This window comes from Haemorhous mexicanus, chromosome 5 (assembly GCF_027477595.1).
Source record: "Haemorhous mexicanus isolate bHaeMex1 chromosome 5, bHaeMex1.pri, whole genome shotgun sequence".
NCBI classification, from domain to species: Eukaryota; Metazoa; Chordata; class Aves; order Passeriformes; family Fringillidae; genus Haemorhous; species Haemorhous mexicanus.
Genome location: NC_082345.1, coordinates 22,303,894 through 22,330,831, shown reverse-complemented (window position 1 = coordinate 22,330,831; position 26,938 = coordinate 22,303,894). Strand labels below are relative to the sequence as shown.

General features: G+C 39.5%; 1 protein-coding gene across 5 annotated transcripts in view; it reads left to right on the top strand.

The window, feature by feature from the left end:
* The window catches only part of SLC41A2 (solute carrier family 41 member 2), an 81,229-nt gene that overhangs the window by 30,552 nt on the left and 23,739 nt on the right, over positions 1-26,938 (top strand). For 3 of the 5 annotated variants that reach the window (XM_059846218.1, XM_059846214.1, XM_059846216.1), the window contains 2 exons: positions 801-932; positions 1,873-2,021. In XM_059846218.1, the coding sequence (XP_059702201.1) occupies positions 801-932; positions 1,873-2,021 (281 nt within the window). Of the gene's footprint in view, positions 1-800; positions 933-1,872; positions 2,022-11,898; positions 12,537-23,560; positions 24,798-26,938 lie in introns of those variants that run through there. The other 2 variants (XM_059846219.1, XM_059846217.1) reach the window with 2 other exon arrangements.

Sequence of the window (26,938 nt, the reverse complement as noted above, 5' to 3'; positions counted from 1 at the left end):
TAGCACCTGCTCTGGTCACATCTAGAAAACCTCCAGTGAAGTGGACTCCACCACATCCCTGGCCAGGGTGGTTGTTCCACTGAATGATTTTTCTCACTCTAACAAATTTCTTTCTTATATTGAGATGCATGCTCTGCTGGTACAACTTGTACTCATTGCCCCTTTTCTGAAAGAAACTAGAATCTCTATCACTACCATTCTTTTAACAATCAGCTGTTCAGACACTCATCTTGCTCTTTAAGCCTGAGTTATGAGTGGCCGAAGGCTATAGTTACTCATGCTTTGTGTATGAGAGGAATGAATATATTAACTCTTGAAGCCTTCTTTGGCCCTATGGTTCTGTGTGTGAAATCTGCATTTATGTTTGTGGTTGTGAGTTTTCATTACTTACCATGGCCAGAAATACTCTCCTGGGGAGGTAATCCAGCAGTGGCACAACTATGTCATACTTCTGGTGATCCAAGAGTGGTTTCCAAAGAAGAGGCAGTGATAAAAAAGAGTTTCACCTATGAGAAAACGTAAGATTGAACCTTTTGGACATTTTGCACTTGCCGTGATTCAAAATTGATCTCCAAATTCCCAGTGATACATTAAACAGTAGCCCACATTTTTTGGACTGATTTTAATGATTTGCAGCCTGTCTACAACTAATACACATTCTAAAGATATTTTTCGTTTTGGCTTTTGTTTGCAAGGTACTGTGATAAACATAGAGGAAGTTGGTAAATGTGCAAAAATATTGCCTACTAGAGTAAAAAAAGTAGTTGAACATTTTTCATTGGTTTCCCTTTGCATTTCAGGTATTGGTGGCAATCTAGTAGCTATTCAAGCTAGCAGAATTTCTACCTACCTCCATTTACATAGCATTCCTGGAGAGCTGCCAGAGGAGGCCAAGGGTTGCTATTACCCGTGCAGAACATACTGTGGTACAGGTACGTCTGAGTTAAAAATCCTATCTCGCATCTCTTTATCCCTGTGTGCCAAACTGTACCACCAGTGAGAAATGGCAACGAACTGAACTTGCTGTGTGCAGTTCAAAGGTTGGATGAGGCTTGGCAGTTTCCTTTATCTGCAGCTGTTTTTGCTTGTGAGAATCACAAGAAACTCCCTGAGGAGTAGATTAGCAGTTAAGAGCACAGAGAAGGGTGAGGCCCTGGAAAGGGCTGGTGAGGCAGGACGCCGGGATAACCACTCAGAAAGGTTTCAGCCTTCAACTTTCCTTAGCTTCTCTACCTGCTCCCAACTTTTGTCTGCCTTTAGAACTTCAAACCAATTTCCTGTTAGGGCCAAACATTGTGTCAGACATAATTACTAAGCCAAATCCCTGCTTTCTGTTTCCAGTTTGCCATTTTCTCTCTAGATTATTTCTTCACAGGTTATTCCTCCCCTGTGTTTCCCACTTTCCTAATGATGTAGTAACTGTGGTGAAATATGATGTATCACCACCATGTATTACACTTCCATATTTATTAAACGAATTTAAGCAGATGTGAAAGTAGTAAATATAGAAATATAAGGTAAATTTTAGAAATATAAGGTATTTTCAAGGATGTCTTGAATATGGAGTCCAAAAGATCCTCTTTACTAATAAGACTTTAGGATGTCCAGAAATGTAGATGGTATTAAATGAGCACAGAATGAAGGCAGTTTTCACCCTTTTCCAGAAGGGCTCTGTTTACCTTTTCTGGAAGACAGTGAAATTCCTCAAGGAGTCTTTTATTGGAAAATAATGCCTGCTGTTCCACAGTAGCCAATGCTGTGGAATTCCAAAAATGGGAGTTTTTATATTGAAATGAATAAAAATCTAATATAGGAATTGAAGAGCTTAACCAAATTTTGGATGTTACTTTTTTTTTTTTTTTTTAATTTTAGGAGTAAATAACAAATCAGCCCAAGTTCTGCTTCTCTTGGTGATTCCTGGACACCTGATTTTCTTGTACACTATCCACTTAATGAAAAGCGGACATACTTCCTTAACCCCCATCTTTATAGCAGTCTATTTGTTTGCAGCTCTGCTGCAGGTAAGAATAAGTACAACTGGCAAATGCTTGTATAAAATCAAGTTATTGAAGAAAATAATTTTTTTTCTGGTATCTGAAATCTCATGAAGAGTACAAGAAGGTGTGGTTTAATAGAGACTTTCAGCCCAGCTCTGGAGTAGCTGATTATCTCCACAAATACACAGCTTATGCAAGTGTACTGTTGTTGTGAGTGCTTTGCAGAACACACTTGACTGCATTATCTCCTTGTCATGCATTTTTCACCTGCTTTTGGAACCATTGCATCTAAACCCCCATCATTTTAATCAACTAGAGGGGAAATGAAAAGAAGGGAAGGGAAATGGAAAGAAGGAAAGGTAGCATTTATGTATAATGAAAATCAAGGAAAAGAAGAAATTTCTGTTAAAGAAATCTCCTAAAGTGGTTCACATTACCATTTTAGTTAACATGGTCCAGTAGATGAAAATATTACAGCTTTCTTGGTGTGTTCTTAACAAATATTAGTTCTTAATATTTATTACTTATTTAAATTAATATGACAGCAAACACTGTACAAGAAATTGCAATTGCATTAATTGTCAAACTTTGTTACCTTATTTGGCTGTTTTACCTAATGGTCTGTTCATACCCAGCAAGGGCAGTTCTTGAAAGATGCCTTTTGAAATAGCTGTGTCTTAAAGTGAAATGATTTCATTTTGAGAAATCACTAATACAAAATGAAATATTTTATTAAAGTCACACCTAATTTTTAGGTATAACCTGCCTGAATTAACTATAATGTTTTATTACACCTTAAAACTAAAAAGTGACTGGTTTTGTTATACAGTAGAAGTGTAATTGAAGTATCCATAATTTAAATATACATACTGCTTAAAAAAAATTTGACCAATTAAGTTTTAAAATACAATTCACAACATTATCAACAGGTCAATACTTAATGAAATTATAATTTTTAATGTTCTGAATTGTCCCATTTTTTGCACACTGCTATCTCAATAAGAACAGGTTTCAAAAACTGTTGGAATTTTTTATGGGAATTTTACACCTTTCTGGTAGAACATGACTGGTAATGTTTCAACCTTTGCAAGTCAGGGTGTCATACTAAAAGACATAGTGTTCATTTCCCTCTTAGATAATATTCCTAGTTTCCTAGCATTATCACTTGCTTTATAGTGTGTTTTCCTGAGGAAATGATGCTATTCCTTTACTCTATCTGTTGTGTCTGTGTTGGGGCAACAACCCCTGGTAATGGAAAACTGCAGAGTGATTTCTGTCAGTATTAAACTTCCAAGATTTCCTGTGAGAATCAACCTGAATTCATAAATCCAGTTCTCCTGCTCACAGAACTGCAGTCACAGCATGTTTAGGGACACTTTTTCTTCAGCAGCAAGACTTGAGAAATGCAGAAATTTCAGGTTTTTGCCTGAAAACCAAGTTAAGGCATTATGGCAGAACTCTCAAATGACATAGTAATTTAAACATAGCAGCAGCATGTATACTGGTGTAAAGTTGAATTTTCATTCATTCAGGATCTGATTGGAGTATTCAGATTTTAGTCATGTATCTCTATTGCAGTACATCAGGCTACACCTGATTTTCTTGATTTTTCACCAAAAAAGCAGACATAGAGCTTTTTTCTTCTTTTTCCCTGCTCTCTTTTATGGATTATTTTTTCCTATCTTCTGTCTTTTAGTCATAAAAGGCATTTTGAGATGTATTTACTTGGAAACTGAGTACCAGTATTGCAAACTATAACTTCTCATGGGTCTTGACATATTTACAGTTTGAAACACTTTTGGTTTTAAAGATCTGAAAATATTTAATAGATTCCTTTCCTGATTTGGATTATTCTGGCATTTCTATAGCAGTGATTATTGTAGTGTTGCATACCTCTAATTAGAGCAGATTTAGTTTTCAGAGAGATTATGCTTGCTTTAACCCTTAAATCTTCAACATGTTTTGTTTACCTGTCAGTCTGAAGTACTTCCATATTGTAGTTTCATGCTTTTAAGTTTCTCCTGTCTCAAGGAAAGCACTTAAATATTTGTACTCATTCATGTTCCCTTTTTCAGTGACAACATCTATGCACCTGCAAACAGCAAAAAACAGTTTTCAAGCTGCCATTTATTTTGGCATAACCTAACCACTACTGATCTTACTTTTCCTGAATTCTTTTATATTTTTACCCTCTCAGTGAGAGCTATTCCAGTTCTGCTGTAAAACTGAAAAACCTCACAGCTAATTATTATTATTTCAATTAACAACAAACCAAATGCATTAATTACAGTCTTTTGAGCAGTGAGAAATCTGCATTCTGGGCCTTTTTTATAATATATTGGACTTTGATTTATTTTTACTCTGCTTGGAAGATACATGGAAATGAATGTCAAAAATTAAAATCCTTCTTGCAAGCTGAATATTTTGTATTTGAGGTGGTAGATGATAATTTAGCAGAATACAGTATTGATATCACTGCTTTGACCTTTGCCATTCCTTACCTTTATTGAGCTGGGGAGCAGAAAGGGTTGCTGAAAATGATTATGGCAATGTACCACCTATGTAGGTTTTTCCTCACTATGTTAAAAAATAATGCTAAATTAAAAAATAACAACAGCAATTGAATTTATTTTCTGTCTTTAAAATTCAAGTGACTGTTATAAGGTGTTAAATTGTTTAACGACACATTTCACAGTGGACTGCAATAGATTGTTAATTGACTTTGATTCTGTTTATTATTTCTGACAGTCCAGCTCTGTTTATTTAAAATGGAGAGGAAAGGGTAGAGAAATGGCAAATGTAGAACTCTAAACGGAACGTTGGAGTAAATGGGAAAAAAAATCAAGAAAATGTTAATGCAAAGATATTGATTATTCCTTTTATAGTTCTCTCTGTGTCTATCAGTTTATGCTATCCCACATTTTCTCTACAGTAAAATTGTAACATATATATGAATTCTATTTTACATTTTAACAAGACTTTTTCAAATTGCCTGTAAACTACACTATCCATCCCAAAGTGATAAAAATGGAATTTATTTGCATTGAAAGCTCTACACAGTATTACTGAAGTTCCAGTCAGAGAGTTAGTTTAATTTTCATCCAAATCTAATACTTTCATTGTTTGATTGTTGTATTTTCACCACCCAGGCCTACCAGCTTCTTTCATCTCTTCTCCCTACCTGTTCTGAGGTATTCTTAGATATTTTCTCCACAGCATTTCATTTAAATAACCTATTTATGTGAACTAAATAATTAACATGCCATGATGTATTATCAATATGATAATTCACTTTTTATTGATTGAAAAGATGCAGTGTAATTAAACAAAGTGCAGTTTCACTGAATAAGTAGTTTTTTTCTAAAAATTATTACATTAAGATATTTTAAGTAATAGGGAGTAGCCAGAGCTATGATTTGCATTCCTTTCAATTTTCTGTGAATGAAACTGTTTTGGGTTTCTAGGCTTAAGAAAAACCAGAAAACATTTTATTTAATTTCATTTTCATTTTCCTATCCTTAATAATATGGCTGTTTCTATTCTTTAAAAAAATATATATTCTTGAAATGTTCTTCAATTAAATTTATAAATTGATTGTAGTGACATCCAAGGCTGTACTCACTTAATGTTTAGAGGGGCTGGTATTTCACAATTATTTTTCCATAAAGGGGGAAAAACTGTACAAGTATTTATATTAATCTGCATTCAGGTAAAACTTTTAGGCTGAAGTTTAAAAGGTTTAGCTCTGTAGTGAAGAGACTTTTCTGTGTTTATGAATGGCAGCAACAGAGGAAAAAGTAATGAAAAACACTGTGGAGATTGTATACCCTGTAAGTATGCAGGGTGCTTCACACAATGCACTGCGCAGTATCAGGGCAAGCCAATGTGCCTAATCAAAGCCAATATAATATTTTAAAGTGCCTTTTGGATTTGGTGAGTGTTTAAGAAGAATTTTCTTTCCTTGAAAATCTTACAAGAATAAGCCACAAACATGCACCAGCACACTGCATGCAGTTATAATATGGTATTTGACCGACAAAGGTGCTATTAACTGGGAAACAGTCCTCCTCTTATTCCTCACAAAGGCACAAGTATTTTTTTTCTGTATGAGGCTGTGCACCAAGCCCCTGTCTTGTCAGGCTGCAGCAGAAGGAGAGCAGCACTCGATTTGCCAAGCTGTCAGTCCTGGTGCATGGCTCGGGGCGCTCAAAGGCAGCCTCCATTCTGTATGTTCTCACTGAGCCAGTAAAACACCCTGTGAGGAATTTTCACACCTACTGACCAAATTTGAACACACAGTTATGTTAAAGTCTCGGGGAATAAACAAACAATAGGAGATTCCCAGAGCTATTACCAAGCAAATAAGTAATTCCAAAATTCTTCTTACCCAGTGAAGGTCAGATGTGCACAGCTGTGAAGTCACTTTTGCAGTGCTTCAGGGCTGTTTGGGGCAATAGAAAACCAAGAATTCAGCAGTGCTCGTAACAACTTCCTGCTCACATCAAAAATCCTCACCAGTGTGAAGATTCTGATGATGGTATGGGCCTCTTTAATGTGGAAACATAACTCGTGGGATATATTGTACATTACAGAGAAAAAAGGAAGGTTGTGTTTATAGACAAAATATTGATGCATTTCAGATATTACTTTTTCTATCAGGGAAGATTATTTCTAAAAGATGAAGCGTATAACTACTAAAGATACTATATTTCGAGGAAATATGGAAAGCCAAGCCCAAATCTGGACAGTTCTGTATGTTCAGTGCTTTCTCCTTGCAGCATGACAAGCAGACTTGCCAAACTCATTGGGGTCTGACCATGGGTACCAACAGCTCCTTCCTTTCCAGCCATGTTGCTGTCTGGGGTAGAAGCCCAGATCCTACCAAGTCATAGCAGGGATTTATCATTTTTGCCTCCAGAAGGCTGGGCCCAAAGTACTTGTGTATGAGCATACCAGGACACTTACTGGTCTGGGTTACACATCCTAGCAGATAGCTGAGAAACAGCCTGAAATTAGGACTGTTTTGGTGAAACCAGGGTGTCTGGCAAAGCTACAAAGAAATCAAGATTACAATCTGAAAAACTTGGTTCAAACTGAAATTAAAAAAAAAAAAAAAAAAGAAAAAAAAAGAAAAGGAGTTCCTTCCCACAAAATTAGTTCCATATAATGAAATTGACTCAGAAACAACTGCAGTTAAAGAGGTATTCTTTTTTTTACTTCAAAGAAGTCTTTGGCTGACATCAGTGTATGCTGTGCTGTCTGGGTGTCTGGGTACTTGGATACCTTAGAGGAGCTGATGCCACTTAGCTACAACACAAACAACAGCAGCAAGAAAGAATTTGCTGTTCAGTGGTTTCTTTGCAGCCAGGCATTAAAGGAAATCTCTCCATATTTGGAGGAAACAGTGACTTGTCCCCTCTGGATATGATACATGCCAGATATGCTGCCAGAGAAAACCGTGCAGAAAAATGTCTTTTGAAAAATGTGTGTAGTCCCTACTCTGAGAGTTCACTGACTACAGACTTCTGGCTGTAGACAATGGATACTCAGCAAGTTCAGTGTAGATCTACTACAAGCACTTAACAGTTACTACTTCATCAAAAGCCATTTAAAATTGGAGACATGTCATGCATAATTTGAAAATTAACTTAATGAAATGTCAAAGCCACTGGAAGACCTAAATCATAACTCTGGTGAGAACGACAGTCAGAACACAGTAGTCTTTAGAGATTCTTAAATGGGATTTTTTAGTCATAATTAAAAAAACAAATAAATACACTTACATTTGAATTTCATAGATTTGTAAGCATTCTTATCTAGTAATTGCCGGATCTTTTCATAGTGAAGTTATGGGTAAATTTTGAGTCAATATAATTTTGAAAGTAAAGGAGACTTAAAGCACATTTGGAAAATATTATCTCAATTTATTTACATCTGTGTTTCCTGTCTAAAGTAGTAGAATGCAACTATTTTGTAATGCATCTTCAGATGCAAAAAATTTAAGGTGGAATCATCAGTAATAGCAACAGACAGTTTAACAGTTTAATTTTCCAGCTTGGTGTTGCAATTCACTTATCACAGCAAATAATGTATAAATTAATATAAAAGTGAACAATTCTACACTGCTTTGCAAATATTCTTCATTTTAATATTACACTTTTATCACTGTGAATTTGACATGCATCCTTATGCATCCAGTTTGACATGTTGACATGACATATGAACATTCCAGATTAAAGAAACAATAAAAATATTATAGCATCCTGCAACTTATTAATTAGGCTATAGGAAGCCTAGACAGTATTAAGAATGTTTTGAAGGAGTTATGTATTTTTATTTTAAATAATAGAGTTTCAATCTTTTCCCATTTTAGGAATTATAAGAAATTATTTCCATGAGAAAATACAGATGTACTACATGCAAAAGATCAAAAATAACTTTTCTTCACTTAACTTTTCCTTTTATTTGTATCTAAAGACCTTGAAAGAATGAAAGTAAATTTCGTGCACAATAACAGAGGAAAAAACCCTGCATTGTAGTGTTATGTTCCCATTTCTAGTCTTGCAGTCATGAGATTTGAACTTTAAAATAGTAAAGCTCACCCATATTTAAGTATTCATGTTCAGTTTCACTTCCAATCTGAAATTCATAATTTGAGTCAGAAAGTTCAGTATCAAGAATTACTCTCAATTTCCATCATTTGTTGTATCAAATAATATGAGTACTTACATTCCTTATTTTTAGATTCTTCATCATTAGGGTTTTTCAAGATTTCCCCATCCATTGTACTCTTATTTCTGTATTCTGCTGCTTCTGAGGACTTTTTTTGACTGTAAAACCAAAGGGTGATTTTTAGAAATGCAGTCTAAGTCTGATCATGCCTTTAGTTTCATTTTCCTGTCTTTCAATTACAATTTTTTTCACTGTAATAATGATAATAATATAGCATGATTTTCCTTTTAAATTATCGAAACATCTGGAATTTTACTAGTATTTTTGCAATCCCATCTCTGGGGCCTTTTTTTTTTCTTGATCAGTGACTATTGAGTATCTTTTGTTTCTTAGCCAGATCTTTTTATACAGATAGATATTTGGTTATTTTTTCCCTTTCTTAAAGCCTGCAGTTATTTCATCCTTCAGAATGGAAAAATTCCTAGAGCTTTGTTTCATAATTTGACTACTATTCATCTCCTTTTTTGCAGAAAACTCTATATTAAATAATTTCTATACTAAATAATTTCAGCTCACATCTTGAACAATGCTGCATGTATTTACAAGCTTTTCCTTCTATTTTTCTACAGCATTTCATTCTAAACATCTAATTTTTGTACTGTATTATTAGGCTTTTCTGTGATGTTCATCCCTTTATTTTTTCCCTCAAAACCAGCTGGTTTTCCACTGGGAGAGGTAAGGCTTTCTTCTTTATAGCATGAGTACAGGGCAGGAATGCACAGTGTTTGTACTGCTGTCCCATCTGCATCAATTTACTGACAGAAGTATCTGTCACTGATAAATAAATAAATCTCACAAAACGTGAATTGTCATCTTGCAATGTCTCTTTTACAACTTTTTTATCTGTCAGATCTTTGTGAGTCACTTATCACTTTGAATTCAAGACTCTTTCAAAAATTCAGCAAACTCATAGTAAGGTGCTTATTTTCTTTTTTTTCCCCTTTTCTTTATTTTCTTTTTTTCTCCCCAAAATAATAATTTGATTGATGACTTTGATTGCCTCCTCTTAACAGTGATGAGAAGCAAAATTTTCTTGAAGTCTTAGTCACATCAATTCTGTCCTGCATTAAATACTGACGTGAGCAAATAAGTAACCATTTCCAAAGATTGAGCCAAATAATTCTTAAATGTATGTGAGTTTCTAGCCACGCAAATGCATGATGGATGGTAGCATCATTCATTCACCAAAATAAGTGAAGGCTGGAATTGCAGTCTCATAACTTAATCTGTTAGCACTAAGTCCTGATTGCCATATGAGCACCAGTTAATATAATCTGCTATAAATTTTTCTTATGACTTACAAAATGCAGACTTGTTATAATTTGTATTATTTTTTGTGCACCTGTACATTATTACAGCAAAAACAATTATTTGGGAAGGTTCACAAAAGCTTAGTTTCCAAACTGGCCGCTTAACACTATAGTCTAATTTCAGGATGGAAAACATAACCAACTTAAAGCTTTTCATGTTGTGATTTTTAAGAATCAAAAATGAATACTGTCATCTAAAATGGAGTGTGTATGTTATGTCTAATTGGTTGTGTTATAGAAATGCAGTGTATATTTTTCTTGGAATGAATGCTCCCATCTTCCAATGGAACATGTATAACCATTGTAGATGTGGGTTGCTGCAGTGTCCTCTGAGCGCATCCTGCAGGAGATGGGGATGTGCAGGATCTTTTATAAACAGGCCTCTTTTTGTCTCTGTAAGAAGAAGGAGTTGACTCAAGGAATCTGATCGTCTTCCAAAGAAAACATCTGTTTTAAATATATTTGTTTGGATTCCAGTCAGTGCACCTAGGACTTGCATAATTAGCTTAGACTACAAAGTTCCCTTTTCAAAAGACACATTTGTATGAATAATCCATGCATTTTTCATTAAGCAAATACTCCTCCTTTCTCACTTTTCTTTTTTTTTTTTTAATTATAAATTCAGGGTTGTATTTTAACATACACTTTTTCAAAGCAAGGATTAATTGAGAAACTTTTTCAACACAATTATTTGTATGACATTCATTTTGCTTTACTTATAGTGGAGAAGTGTTGTTCAACCATATGATCAATATTTCAGTGAATGAGTGTATACATTTATAAGCATGCTTTTGATGCTGATAATTGATTATTTAGTAAATAAAATATTGTTGTACTTTTTACTACTTTTGATACTGCATTATTTTGATACCTACATTATTTTAAATGTAGATAGTAGAGTTTTCAAAAATTAATTATGGTAGTACATGTCTTAAGTTTACCCTTCTTAAATATCTTATTAACTGAAAATACCTAAAATAAGAATTTATTTTAACTTAAGCAGCTCCTTAGAAGCTACAAGAAGAAAAATTCAGTGGTCCTTTCTCCATTCATCTTTTGCCATTCTGTGCCACATGATTACACTGACCCAGAATCCCTTATCATACAGCTGTGCAACATTAAAAGGATTCTTTTCTAAAATTGGGTTGATAATTATGCATACCTTTGGTATGAAGATCAAGCCTCTCAAATGTTCAGACATTTACTTTGGGAAAAATTCAGCCTGGAGTGACAATTTCATAATATATATGGCACGTGTGCCTTATTACTGAAGGACTGAAGGTGGTATTTCAGCCATAAGAGTAGGTTCTAGGCCATTTTTTGCAGTTCACACAATCCAGGTGAAGCTGTTGTTAATTTGACCTGTTATTCTTTATATCACATCTGATTTCCGGTCAGTGCTAGACCTGTCCAAACAGGAATTATGCCTGGGTTGACTGTATTCTTGTGGGGCAACATGATTTGGTTCTGAATTATCTCAAAGCCCTACATATGTTCTCTCGGTACAGAGTTATGTGTTATGGGAGAGGTGCAGTTGCGTATTTGGTGGAAGTTTTTTGGCTTTTCCTGCTATTTTCAGAAGTCCTCAAGCATAGTCTGGGTAAAAAATGCTTTCAGTAATTCTGTATGTTCCTTCCAGCAACGCATGTGATTGAGAGAAATTGTCTAAGTGTCCTTCTTTCTGGCTGTGCAGCACTTTGATTGTCTGGAATTCATTCATATTAAGTATTTGTACTTTTCAAAAGCAATGGTATACAACACTTTGGTCTAGTATGGAGACAATAATGATGGCTGTTGACTTCCTTTTGATGTAACTTACATGATAATAATACAGATTTTGTTTGCTTGATGTTGTGTAGGTGTTTACTCTGTTGTGGATTGCTGACTGGATGGTGCACCACTTCTGGAAAAAAGGAAAAGACCCTGACAGTTTTTCTATCCCTTATCTTACTGCACTGGGAGATCTGCTTGGAACTGCCTTATTAGCTATAGGTTTTCATTTTCTGTGGCTCATAGGTGACAGAGATGGTGATGTTGGTGACTAATTTTTCCAACGGATGCAATGACTTTTCATGGAATATTGACAAGACTGCTCACTCCACTTGAGGGTCCTCTAAGTGTTTCTTCCCTTGGGTCTGAGTAAATCCAGTTGACACAGACATAAAATAGCCTTAATGATTATAGTTTGGTTTGTTTTTAAAAACTTGAATGAACTACAATACCTGAGAGCTTTATTCTGAAACCAAGTTGGATTGGAGGTAGCTGAAGATAATCTGAGTAGACACAATAAAGGGCAGACAAATCCTTTATCAAGTTTTAAATTGCCTAAAGAGTTGATGATATGTTCTTATCTTGCAGTTTCAGTGCTGCAGCTCTCTGACCATTGCAGACTTGACACCAATAATGATTGTTATGGTCCACACATTTTGTCACAGGCTTTATTTTCTGTAGAAGAATATGACCATCAGTGTTTATAAAATTAGACATTTGAAAAGTGTCTGCAGGACTCAGCCTGTTTTCTTTGTGCTAAAACGAACAATGTAATTATTTTGCTGTTGGGATTTATTAGAAAAAAAATAGAAAAGGCAGATAATAATGTGACACTGATCTGGTCATTAATAATGGGTGAATGATTAAAACTGCTTGTGTTGAAGAGTGTATGTTCATTTAGTAATTGAAAAGATGTTTAACTAACTGATATTAATGGTGTTGTGATGGCAAGTATCCTGATTTTAATGAAGTATTTAGAGGTGTTGATTTAACTATATATACTGATCCCTGCTTAAACTTGCAGTATAAAAGATGAACTTTCTTTTATAGGCCCTTAGGAAGTTACATAAACTTCTCAAATTCCAGACCTATGTCATCAATTTCTAACTAGAAATCTCTGCTTTCAAGCCGTGCAAATAATATGGTCAATAAGGAAATGTAGGGCTTCTCAATGATTTCTCTTATTTGTAGACCTGAATATTTCAAATAATACATTGATCATGAGGACTCTGGTTGCCATTTTGGAAAAAAAGGTACTAATTGCTCTATTTTATAATCTACTGGGAGTTCCTCACAGCATTTGTTTTAGAAGACTGTTGCATACATCCAAAATGCATAATGAAATAGACAAATTGTATTTTAACTGTTGTGATTGAAAGTTTTAAATTTTGAGATTTAAATAAGACAACTGAATCCATATATCAGCATATAGTTTAATCCTGTAAACATTAGTCATGTGCTTTATGTATACAAATTCTTTTTAATTTGATGGACCTACTCAGATGAGTACATTTCGTGGATAAGTGCTAATGGAACTTCTATATGTGTTGGTGTCCTGGTTCAGGGCAAATTTGGGAGAGAACCCCCAAAGGGCCCCCCTAGGAAATCGGATTCTACCACCCCTCCCCCCAGCCGGTCCAGGAGAAAATACTTCCTTGGAGAAAAGTGGAAAAAAACTGTTTATTAAACAAGAAAACTTAATATTAAACAATAAAACTCCTTGCTGCTCTAAAGGAGATGACAAACCCAGAAAGTCCCCTCCCCAGATTCCAGTTCAGCTCACTCAGTCCCTCATCAGTCCCTCCGGCGCTGGAAATGCCGTGGCCCAGGCCCGGCCCGGCCCACCGAGGCGAGCTGCTGGTGCTCTTATGGTTGTTCAGTCCAGAGCAGGTGTGAACAGGTCCAGAGAAAGGGGAAAAAAGGGAAAAAAAAGCGCAGTCCAGGGAACTTCTTTGCCTCAGCTAGCTAAACTAACTAAAAAGCAAGGAAAAAAAAAAGAGCTCTGTCCCGCTGTCTGTTCATCCGCAGAAAACACACAGTCCAGAAGCAGGAATGTGTAGGAATGAGTTCAATGTCTGAAAACAAACTGCGCGCCTCCTCTCCCCTCCTCAATCCTTGGAGCAAGTCTTAAAGGTGCAAAACTTACTATTCAGCATAAACGGAACAAGACGATTGGGGATAAAAGCATCATATAGTCAACCTAGGACATTCCACCTCTTTTCCCCATATCGTCAGCTTACTACTAAAACTAATATATATATTCTAATTCTATAAACACATACATCAGACATTCAATATACAGCTATACACAGACAATGGTAGTAACATTTAGCAAACAGTGATATTTACACGTAGGTCTCACCCAACAATGAGATCTCCCTGAGGTACACATCGTGTTCTTCCATCTCTTTGCATTATCCACCATGTGGAACCTGGTCCCTGAGCAAAGACAACCCCACGAATGGGTTTGTCTGTACTTGAGGCAGAATTGATCCAAACTGTCTTCCCTAATAAACCTCTGACATGTACCACTGGGACTTTGTCTCCATCTACTCTATGCAAAGGCTCAGATTGGGCAGGGCCTACTCGGTTAGTAGAGCCTCGGGTGTTAACTAGCCAGGTGGCTTTTGCCAGATGCTGCTCCCAGTTTTTGAAAGATCCCCCACCTAATGCTTTCAAAGTTGTTTTCAACAGTCCATTGTACCTCTCCACTTTCCCTGCAGCTGGTGCATGGTAGGGAATATGGTACACCCACTCAATGCCATGTTCCCTAGCCCAGGTGTTGATAAGGCTGTTCTTGAAATGAGTCCCATTGTCTGACTCGATCCGCTCAGGGGTTCCATGTCTCCACAGGACTTGCTTTTCAAGACCTAGGATGGTGTTCCGGGCAGTAGCATGAGACACAGGATAGGTTTCCAGCCATCCCGTGGTGGCTTCTACCATGGTCAGCACGTAGTGCTTGCCTTGGCGTGTTTGGGGCAGTGTGATGTAGTCGATCTGCCAGGCCTCCCCATACCTGTACTTAGACCTCCGCCCACCATACCACAGGGGCTTTACTCTCTTGGCTTGCTTGATGGCAGCACACGTCTCACAGTCATGAATAACTTGAGAAATACTGTCCATGGTTAGATCCACCCCTCGGTCTCGTGCCCACTTATAGGTGGCATCTCTACCCTGATGACCTGAGGCGTCGTGGGCCCACCGAGCTAGGAATAACTCTCCCTTGTGTTCCCAATCTAGGTCTATCTTTGACACTTCTATCTTTGCAGCCCGGTCTACCTGCTCATTGTTTTGGTGCTCCTCATTAGCTCTGCTCTTGGGGACATGGGCATCTACATGGCGGACCTTCACAGGTAGCTTCCCTACCCTGGTAGCGATGTCTTTCCACTCATCGGCAGCCCAAATTGGTTTTCCTCTACGTTGCCAGTTAGCTTCATTCCACCTCTCCAGCCATCCCCACAGAGCATTGGCTACCATCCATGAATCAGTGTAAAGGTAGAGCCTTGGCCACTTCTCTCTCTCAGCAATGTCCAGGGCCAGTTGAACGGCCTTGAGCTCTGCAAATTGGCTTGATCCACCTTCTCCTTCGGTAGCTTGAGCAACCTGTCGTGTGGGGCTCCATACGGCTGCTTTCCACTTTCGTTTCATTCCCACAATGCGACAAGAACCGTCAGTGAAAAGAGCGTAGCACGTTTCTTCCACTGGCAGTTCATTGTATGGTGGAGCTTCTTCAGCACGTGTCACTTCTTCCTCTTCATCAGCAAGACCAAAGTTTTCACCTTCCGGCCAGTTTGTAATTATTTCCAGAATGCTAGGGCGATTCAGTTTTCCAATATGGGCGTGCTGTGTGATCAGAGCAATCCATTTGCTCCATGTGGCACTGGTGGCATGGTGCATAGAGGGAACCTTTGCTTTGAACATCCACCCCAGTACTGGTAGTCGGGGTGCCGGGAGGAGTTGTGCTTCAGTGCCTATTACCTCTGAGGCAGCTTGGACTCCTTCATAGGCTGCTAAAATTTCCTTCTCTGTTGGGGTATAGTTGGCTTCAGACCCTCTGTAGCTTCGACTCCAAAATCCAAGTGGTCGGCCTCGAGTCTCCCCAGGCACCTTCTGCCAAAGGCTCCAGGACAAGCCATGGTTCCCGGCTGCAGAGTAGAGCACATTCCTCACCTCTGGTCCTGTCCTGACTGGGCCAAGGGCAACTGCATGAGCGATCTCCTGCTTGATCTGGGTGAAGGCTTGTTGCTGCTCAGGGCCCCAGTGGAACTTGTTCTTCTTACGGGTGACCAGGTAGAGGGGGCTCACAATCTGACTGTACTCAGGAATGTGCATTCTCCAAAAGCCTATGGCACCTAGGAAAGCTTGTGTTTCCTTCTTGCTGGATGGTGGAGACATTGCTGTGATCTTGTTGATGACATCAGTGGGAATCTGACGCCGTCCATCTTGCCACTTCACTCCCAGAAACTGGATCTCTTGAGCAGGTCCCTTGACTTTGCTCTTTTTGATGGCGAAGCCGGCTTTCAGGAGAATCTGGATAATTTCCCTTCCTTTCTCAAACACTTCTGCTGCCGTCTTCCCCCATACAATGATGTCATCAATGTATTGCAGATGTTCTGGAGCCTCACCCTTTTCTAGTACACTCTGGATCAGTCCATGGCAGATGGTGGGGCTGTGCTTCCACCCCTGGGGCAATCGGTTCCAGGTATACTGCACTCCCCTCCAGGTGAAAGCAAACTGAGGCCTGCAATCTGCTGCCAGAGGAATGGAGAAAAATGCATTGGCAATGTCAATGGTGGCATACTACTTCGCTGCCTTGGACTCTAGCTCATACTGGAGTTCCAGCATGTCTGGCACAGCAGCGCTCAGTGGTGGAGTCACTTCATTCAAAGCACGGTAGTCCACAGTCAATCTCCATTCTCCCTCAGATTTACGCACAGGCCAGATGGGGCTGTTGAAGGGTGAGTGGGTCTTGCTGACCACCCCTTGGCTCTCCAGCTCACGGATCATTTTGTGGATGGGGATCACGGCATCTCGATTTGTCCGATACTGCCGGCGGTGCACTATCGAGGTGGCAATTGGCACCTGTTGCTCTTCCACCTTCAGAAGTCCTACTGCAGATGGGTCTTCTGACAGTCCAGGCAAGGTGTTCAATTGCTTGACGCCCTCTGCCTCTACAGCAGCTATTCCAAATGCCCATCTGAATCCCTTTGGGTCCTTGAAATACCCACTTCGGAGGAAGTCTATGCCTAAAATGCATGGGGCCTCTGGGCCAGTCACAATAGGGTGTTTCTTCCACTCATTTCCAGTCAGGCTCACCTCAGCTTCCACCAAAGTGAAATCCTGGGATCCCCCTGTGACACCGGCAATAGAAACAGACTCTGCCCCCACATGTCTCGATGGGATTAATGTACATTGTGCACCAGTGTCGACCAAAGCTTCGTATTCTTGTGGTTCAGATGTGCCAGGCCAACGAATCCACACAGTCCAAAAAACACGGTTTTCCCTAGCCTCTACCTGGCTAGAGGCAGGGCCCCTCTAAGCCTGGTTATCCTTTTTTCCCTGGACATATGTCTTGGAGGTTCCTTCAAGGGCATCAAAAATATTGTCATTATCATCATATATGACAGTTCGGTTACTGGCTACTGGAGCTGCTTCCCTTTTGGAACTTCCTCTCTGAGTCTTCAGTTCACGCACCCGTTGTACCAGAGCAGCAGTAGGTTTTCCATCCCATCTCCTCATGTTTTCTCCACAATCACGCAGGAAGAACCACAGCTCAGCTCGTGGGGTGTACCTTCTCTCTCCATCTGGGGAGCATCTGCGTTGGGCACCAGAACCTCTGATCTGTACTGCTGAGATTTGAAGAAGGTCTTCCTTAATCTCCTCTCTGAGCTTCTTGTGATTCTCCTCTATCTTATCCTCTAACCTCTGCAGACGTGTTTCCACTGCTGCGATTCTGGCATGTGTCGGGCCATGCACAGCGTCTGCATACGCTCGGAGTTTCTTTGCCATATCCAGCACGGTCTCCTCACCATCATCTCGCTTCATTATTGCTAGAGAAGAAGCATATTCATGTGGCCCGAGTCGTACAAGTTTTCTCCACATTACAGATGTGCATGGTACCAAGTCTGGATTTACAGTGTTTACATCATCCGAGAAGACAATCTCTGCCACTGCCATTTCCCTCAAGCGTTGGATCCCTTGCTCTATGGTCTTCCACTGTGTTTGCTGCATATAGAGATCGTCTGCACACAGGTATCTTTGTGCAACACTTCCCAGGACCTGTGCCCAGAGGCTGTGAGGGTTAGCCCCCCTCATCATTCCTTGGTCAATGACAGGATCCTGTGACAGGGATCCCAAATGCCTGGCTTCACTGCCATCCAAAACTGTAGCCTCACCTGCAGCATCCCAGAGACGGACTAACCAACTAATTATGGATTCATCAGGTCGCCAGGTATAATCCTTCCTTAGGCCACGAAGGTCCTTCAGGGAATAGGACTCCATATTGGCTTCTGAGGCTGTATCAGTTTCATTAACTTTGGGCTTTTTATCAGTAGTTGATGGTGAGGGTCCTTCCCCTGGATCATCATCGTCAGTCACTGGCCGATTGGTTTTGCTCGTGTACTTCTTTCCTGCAGCAACTGCCAGTGGCTTAGGCTTACTGTCTGGTTCAGCTCCAGCCTGAGCAGCTGGAGTGTTGGCTGCAGCCTGAGTGATTGGAGTAGCTGCTGCTTTATCTCCCTGCCTGCCTGCCTCTGTCTGCTGCCCTACAGTATCTAGCAGGGTGCGATAAGCGTAGGCCAGGGCCCAGCTTATTGCAATGAGACTTTTTTCCTTACAGTCACCATGGCATTTCTCTTTCAGGTATTTTTCCACCTCAGCTGGGTTCTGAATTTGTTCACATGGAAAATCCCAGTCTACAGGATCAGAAAATTCCTTCAGGGTTTGGCCCATATTTTCCCATTCTCCACACCACTCATCATTTTTCATGCCTGAGTCTACTTCTGGGTCAGGGGTCTTGTCAGCTCCTCTGGACATCTCAGCCCTCATTCTAGAGAAGCTGCAGACCATATAGAGGAAGCTTACCACATTAAATGCCAGAAACATGGTCTCCTTACCATTCAGGGGAAACTGAACATTCTCAAAAAGTGACATAACAGATTCAGAGGAGAAGAAGGAAAGGAAAGGCTGGAAAGTCTCATTCCCTGATCCTCCTCTAACAAACTGGGTGCAATTACTAATAAATTCCCAAAACATACTGCCAGAACTAGGAAGTGGGGTAGGACGAAGAAACCATACACCATACATATTGTAAGCAGACTCCAGCAACCTTGTAAATGCCCTATAAATCATTATCACCAAGGCCAGCAAAATAGCTATTCCAATCCGTGCCCCTGTACTGTGAAACTTACGTCTTAGGGACAGTAATCCTAGTGACCAGAAAGGTACTGAAACCTCAAAAAGGCTTATAGACCAGAACCACATGAAGGCCTCCACCCCAAGAGACATTACAAAATCAAGCAACATGGCTACTGACTGCTTTAACTCACTACAGAGCAAGCACAACCAACATGCAATCAATAATGCTTTTTTCCACTTTCTCAAGCCCCGCGTTGGGCGCCAATTGATGTGTTTGTCCTGGTTCAGGGCAAATTTGGGAGAGAACCCCCAAAGGGCCCCCCTAGGAAATCGGATTCTACCACCGCTCCCCCAACCGGTCCAGGAGAAAATACTTCCTTGGAGAAAAGTGGAAAAAAACTGTTTATTAAACAAGAAAACTTAATATTAAACAATAAAACCCCTTGCTGCTCCAAAGGAGATGACACACCCAGAAAGTCCCCTCCCCAGATTCCAGTTCAGCTCACTCAGTCCCTTATCAGTCCCTCTGGCGCTGGAAATGCCGTGGCCCAGGCCCGGCCCGGCCCACCGAGGCGAGCTGCTGGTGCTCTTATGGTTGTTCAGTCCAGAGCAGGTGTGAACAGGTCCAGAGAAAGGGGAAAAAAGGGAAAAAAAAGCGCAGTCCAGGGAACTTCTTTGCCTCAGCTAGCTAAACTAACTAAAAAGCAAGGAAAAAAAAGAGAGCTCTGTCCCGCCGTCTGTTCATCCGCAGAAAACACACAGTCCAGAAGCAGGAATGTGTAGGAGTGAGTTCAATGTCTGAAAACAAACTGCGCGCCTCCTCTCCCCTCCTCAATCCTTGGAGCAAGTCTTAAAGGTGCAAAACTTACTATTCAGCATAAACGGAACAAGACGATTGGGGATAAAAGCATCATATAGTCAACCTAGGACAGTTGGTCACCTTCAACTCTTTGGAAGTTCAAAGTGTTTGCAACCTTGAAAATTAAACCCGCTATTCAGTGCCTACACGTGGCTTTAGATGCCTGAATATTAGCTCCCTCATTTAAACCTTTTTATTTCAGCATTTTCTCACTGTTATTATAATATAGTTGTTTGAATTAATCATATGTATTGTGTCTTTTATTATGGGAAAGAAAGATGAAATCTTTCTAACTTCAGATTCTCTGACTTTTCTTTAGTTTGTATTAATGTTATTTAAAATACTTTCTTGTACGTAGCATTGCAGGAAATATTATTAAAATGTTTAAAATGGAAAAGAATTTTTCCCAATAATGGTTATTTAATTTTGATACAGCTTTAGAGCAAATTTTTTTATTTGTTAGATCTGCCATCTGAATCAACTGACATTTCATGCACTTATTATAGTTACTGGACTTTAAGGTAATTTTTAAATGAATTGTAGGATTCTTAAAAATTAAAATTTCATGAGATACATGATCCAATGCATGAGGGAGTTGTAGTATGGCAGTATCCTTAGTGATTAGAAGCCTAAATATTTCCCCAGTAAATAAGCAACTGTTTGTACAGTGTGACTGTTTCGATCACCAAAGTGGGGAAGAAATGTTACATGAGTAAAATTTGAAAAAGGGAAATATATTGCCAGACTGAAATTATCTGGGCTTGGAAACAATAAGTGATGGGAAAGTGTAATGGGAAAAATTGGTAGTTCAAAAAGGGGACAGTCCATTCCATGGCCGAGAGAGCAAAACCCATTTTGTGGGAAAGAAAAAGGTGCAAACTTTGACAAAGCATTCATTATCAGAGGCAAGAGCAAACAGAAGGAAGTTATTTGGAGAAAAGAATCAAAGGGCACAGCCAAACTTGTTTCTCAGGAAGGGAAGAAAAACATAACTTGTGCTGAAAGGATTTGGGGAAGATATGTAAAAAGAGATACTTTTAGGAGGGGTGGAAGTGAGGGAGAATAAAAAGAATGCTCTTAGATATGATTAAAGAGGAACTTCAGTGAGGAAAGAAATGCGACACTGATAAAAGAGGGAAAACCTTGACATCTGAAAAACCAATAATCTATGATGTCAAAGGGTTGGATTTCTATATGAAAGGAGCATTTTAGGGACTTACAGGCTTTACAAAGTCTGCTACCTCATGTTAAGAAGGCAAAAAGCTCTTACCACCTTTTATGTATTCCAGCTGTGAGGATAATATGGGAGGTGGCACAAAAGAGTGCTTGGATACCAGAGAATTTCTTCAAGTATTCAAAAGCTGGACTCCCTAAACCAATTTTAATTTTAGGCAAGTCAATCTCTTCACAGTGTCCCACCTACTTGATTTTTTAAAAAAGCCTTGTAATCATGAATTACTTCACTTCATGTGTGGGTAAGAAATGTTAGCAGAAATTCTGTCAGAGACAAATTGTGTGCTTTTTGTACTGCTTAAAACATAAAATTGAAAGAGACATCCTGAGATGTTATTGTCTCTTGTTATCAAAGCAGCCATATTTTATAATCTTGCAGATAAAATGATGACTCTTGGTATTAAAATTCATTAAGTCCTTTCCTCCTCTCAGGCTGCCAGAAGATTCTTTCAAACCTTCATTTATTAACTGCCCAATTATAGGGCCATGGCTGATTTACATTTCTTTGCTTTTGAGTTAGCATGGAGCACTTCCTTTGATTCTTGCTTTTATCAGCTCATTCACCGCTTTTAAGTTGTGGGTCATCTTAAAGTTCCTCCTGGAACTTCTTGTTCCATTTTCATTCTGCTGATCTAGATCAGCCAGAAGATGCAGGTGGTTTGCCTTACAAGTTACTGTCTGTAACCTGGTGCTGAGCAGCTCTTGGGGTGCTCTTGTTTGGCCTTTCTTATTGTCTGCTTTTTTTTCCCTCTACTTCAGAAATATCTCTAAAGTGAGTAGAACTACAGGCAGGTTATTTGAAATGTATGTCATTTTCCATTCTGAAGGACATCTCAATGGCTCTGTGAGTGCGCATGAAAAGGGATAATCTTATTTGTAAAGTACAGCCAGGTGCAGCTTTAAAATGTGGAGTCAGTAGTGTTTCATACCATCAGTGTTTTCTTTTCCTATGTAATGCTTTGAAAATTACCATCCTAGTGTGTTACTGAATGACTCCAGCTCATTTTTGGAGTAATTATTTAGCAAGGATTGTTCCTCTGCTTTATTATGCTGTTTGACATAGGGGAGAATTCTTCTTTTAACATATGTAGATCAATATTTTGATTTTTATAGCATTACTGTACACCTTAATCTGTAATGTTTAAATTGGCAAAATTATCTCCTGGGATTTTTAGAATGTTGATGAGAAACTGGTGAGCAGCAAATTAATCTCACTTCTTTTTACAATTTGCAAACAAAATTAGACTTTTCTCATACATAGATTAGAACAGCATGAGAATTAAGGCTTTACAAATGCAGTACAGTTTGCAGAATCAGGATTCAAAATGAGACCCATCATATTTTTAATGTATTTGCTATTTCACTTCAGTTGTAAGCATCACAAAAAGCTCTCTTAAGTGCAAGAATAGCTCGGAATACATGTCAGGAAACAGTAGTATAAGTGCTCTGTGAAATGAAGCGTTTGAAATTACTTATTATTATTGTAATGGTAAAATTACTATTGCAAATGAGATAGTCTCTTTAGAGGTGCAGAAAATGACAACAGAATATGATAATTGAATTATAATCTTCTTTGGAAAAAATAAGGTAATGTTCACAAACAGTACTAAAAGGACTGGAAGTGCTGTTAAGTCTCTTAGTAGGTTTTTCTTTTCTTTCTGACTAGATTTTTTGTGATACCATACACTGTTTTAATTGTGTTCTCTAATCCATTCCTAATTGGATTCAGTCCCTTCCTTAATCCATTCAGTCTATTGTTTAGTAATCTTTTGGATTATCATTTTCCCATACCTATTTGAAGTTTAAAAAATGGTGTTTTTTATATATAGGTTGGTAAAGAACTAGGAAAAAAAGTGTGTTTTGTCATTAAATCCTCATTCTGATAGTCGTAAAGGAAAGTCTTTCTGTTACATTTAATGAAAATTTGATCATTCTGCATGCTGTGCATGAATACTGTGGGGAATCCAATATTAGCAAGACATGAATAATTGACAGTTAAAGCTAAGAACCAGTATGTTTACTAAATATACAAGATTGCCATATTCTGGGTGGATACCAAAGAGCAGGAGTCATTCAGCATTGGCTGGGCTGGATGGGCTTTACCTTCTCTGCAGCTAAAAAATGTTTTTGTTTCAAGTCCTGCTAGTTGTTTATTTAATATGCAGGCTAGTTCATCATATCCTCTGTTTATGCTTTTATTTCTCAGTTATCATGGTTTGAGAGGAAATTAGTTTTTTTTGGGATGGTGTGGTCAAACCAATTGGTGTTCAGATTTTAATATTGGCACCTTGTTTGTCCACCAGGCATGGATACGCCTCTGAGAACACAGGGGGTTAAAAGCTGTGAATACCTGGGGGAAGCTCTCTTGGGTTCCACTTCGTGAAGACAACAGACCTCCCCTGCCCAGCTCCAAGCTGGGCGGGGGAGGGGAGGCCATGCGGCTGGAGGAGGTAGGCCAGGCCTGGGAAAGAAGGGAGGAGGCCCCTGCGAGATAGAAGGTTGGAGGAACACTTCGAGCCTTGAGGCAGCCATCCCCCCACCCCCGGAGGGAGAGAGAGGGAGAGAACCTGTGCCTGTGATAGCGCGGCTGGCGTGAAAGAGAAGGGAGGGGTGCCCGACAGGGCAGCCAGCCGTGGGAGTTCATGGACAGCCAGAGCCTGAGACTTTTAACCCTTCTTATGGATGATGGAAACCTTGCAAATGCTGATTCCTCCTGGAGTTGATGAGATAGAGTTTGGGATAGCAGGAAACGGGCAAGTGTGATGCGAGTTGGTGCAAGTGAAAGATGTTGAGAGAAGCTGAGAAGAATCCTAGGTGGGAGGAGATGATGGAGTGGCCTTTGGCTGGACTTTTCTTGTATAGCCATGGGCAGAACCACTTGTGTTCCTGTGACACATTGCCTCCCTCTAGGGGGAGGCAATGGCTCAGAGCCAGGAGAGTGCGGTGACGTGAAGGAGTGCGTGAACAGAGACCACGGGTGAGGAGGGGGGTGGTGGTGCCCTCCGTCTTCAGAGAAGAAGAAGAGGAAGATGATCTCTGTTCAGGAGACCCCTCGGCCTCAGGGGGTGAAATTTGGGGGGGACAGGTGTCCCAAAAGGAGAGAGACTGTGCTCTTTTTGGAACTGGACAAAGCATCCTTAAAAGGGAAAAAACCCTGGAAGTAGCTCTGGTCCATGTGCAGTGGTGAGAGCACTGGACATGGAAGGAAGAGGTCACGATGGCAGAATGTTCTCCGGGTGGTGCCACGCGTGACATGGAAACACGAGAGGTTTCGACTGTTTCCTGGGGAAGTCTGTGGTGCAGGAGGGACTCCTCTCTTCTTGAGGAATTGAGAATTGATTATCTGAAGGGTGGTGATGGACTGAGAGTGGGTGATCTAAGGAGTGATAACTGAATTGAAAATCCAAGGTTTTGTTTTACTGTGATGTGTTGGGAATCTGGTGAGGGGAGGAGGAGGAAATTTGGAAGGTTTTCATCCTGTGTTCTGTGTTTCTCTTATAGTCCTAGGTTAATAAAGTTTTTTTTTCCTTTCATTCTTAAGCTGGAGCCTGCCCTGCTCTGTCTCTGATCACATCTCACAGTAAATACCAGGGAAGAAGTATTTTCATGGGGGCACTGGCATTGCGCCAGGCTCAAACCATGACATCAGTCCAAACTATACTTGAAATATTCTTCCTTACTTAGCATTCTCCAATTTGCTCCTTTGGGATATTGTTTCCTTCTTAAGAGTTGCCTAAAGTCTTAAAAGGTAAAGGAAGTGCTTTCCTTGAATAATTCTAATTCTGAATTCATTTTTTGCAAGTGAAATCCTGAATTAATTATATGGTAGACACCTACTTACTTCTGAACAGATCCTCAGGATTTAATAATGCTAAGTTCTCAGATTTACATTCAACGTTTTACTATGAATGGGATCTTTCAAAAGATTTTGTCTGTTTAACAACTTTTTTCTGTCACCTCCTGGTTCAGATTAATGAAACTGTTGCCCTGTCCCATGTACAGTAGAATAGTATTTCAATAAATCTGACATTCTAAATGGTATTTCAAAAGTTACGAACAACAATACTTGTTTTATACTTGAGAGGCAATCATCCACTACTTTCCTCTGAATCCTCATACTATGGTTAACTTTAGATCATCCAAAGCCCTTTTTTCCCCTTTTTGTTTCTGTTCTCTCAGTGCTGACACAACTAATTATTTTACTACCTTATAGCATCCAGAGTTCTGGAGTAATATCAGAACATACTTTATGTCAATTGTTTTGAAGAATGAACCAATTTTTACTCGCTAAAAAGGAAAACAGACATGTCTGATGAATTCTGGTTCTAAGGAGATGAAGGGTAGCTTTCACTTAAAAGAGATGAGTGCCTCTGGAGTTTGGAGGATTTCCAGAATCCAAGTGAGCTTGCTAAGCTTGACCACATTTAGGTAACTGGGATCAGCTCAGGTACCAATTTGTGGACAAAAGTTTGGATGGTTTGGAGACAGAAGCAAGCTCTGTATTTGTCTGATACATGAAGATTGGCTGATCAGATCTATCTCTTTCATTCATTTCATCTTCATGCTTTGCTATTGCAGCTTCTTTAGTCCCAGTCCAGTAAGGCCACTAAGTACTATGGTAGCGTCTAAGTCCCCAGACGAGTATGGGAACTGTGGTCCCCCTGTAAGAGCAGACGGCGAGGCCTTTGAAAAAAAGAAACTTTTAAAAAACCTGCATGTGATTTGTCCAAAATGAAAGATCTAAGGTCTTTGTGAATTCAGATCCAAAAAGACATACTTATTCCCTGGCTTCACTTCTAGCTGGCCTTTGCTCTATTCCCACATTAGAATGCTGCTTCATTAAAAATAAAACCAAAACAACTTTTTGGAAGCACTGTAAAGTGCTTACTGAGCCAAAGTTCAGGAAATGCAGCTCTGTTAGACCCCACGCTGGTTACGTGCCCTGTACATGAGACTGACATGAGCTGCAACAGCATTCACCTCTCAGGGAGAAATAAACCCCCTGCTTTGAGCCTGACTGTAGAGCCTTGGCATTAAAGCACTGGCGAATGCACACATACCTCTGGAATTTGTGTAGCTTTTAGACTGGCACTAAGAGAAAGAAACATTTTTAGCACACGTTATAAAGCAGGAGGAAGATATCCTATTACCATAGGAACGCTCACGCAATGACTTGAGACAAAACTAATGAATGTTCACCTTTCTGGTTGTTGATTCTCATTCAGCTCTAACTACATTGCATACAGTTTTCTGGCATAGTATGGAATTGGAGTGTTGTTCAGCAAAAGCTCATTTTTAGTTATCTTGTCTTTTTCTGGTCATGGTCAAGTCTCCTGCTAGATAAGGATATCTACTTGCAATCCATTTTCTCCTGTCCATACCTATAAAGAAAGCTCCTGCCTCACATAAAAGGAGATTCCCCCCCCCCCCCCCCCGCCCCTTCTCCTGCTTCTAGGAAGGTATGGCTTACAGCTCTATGGACTAGGCAAGACCTATGCACCATTCTGTATGCTCTGAGGGCAGCTGTCTCCTGTTTGCAGGACGCCTCTGAAAGCCACAGAATAATCTAGAATCTCTTTTCCAACACAGGACCAGAAATAGGAGGGCTATTTCTGCTTTTCCACAGCTATACAGACTTAATTTCTCACCTGAATTGCACTCACCTGTGATTTTTCTAATCT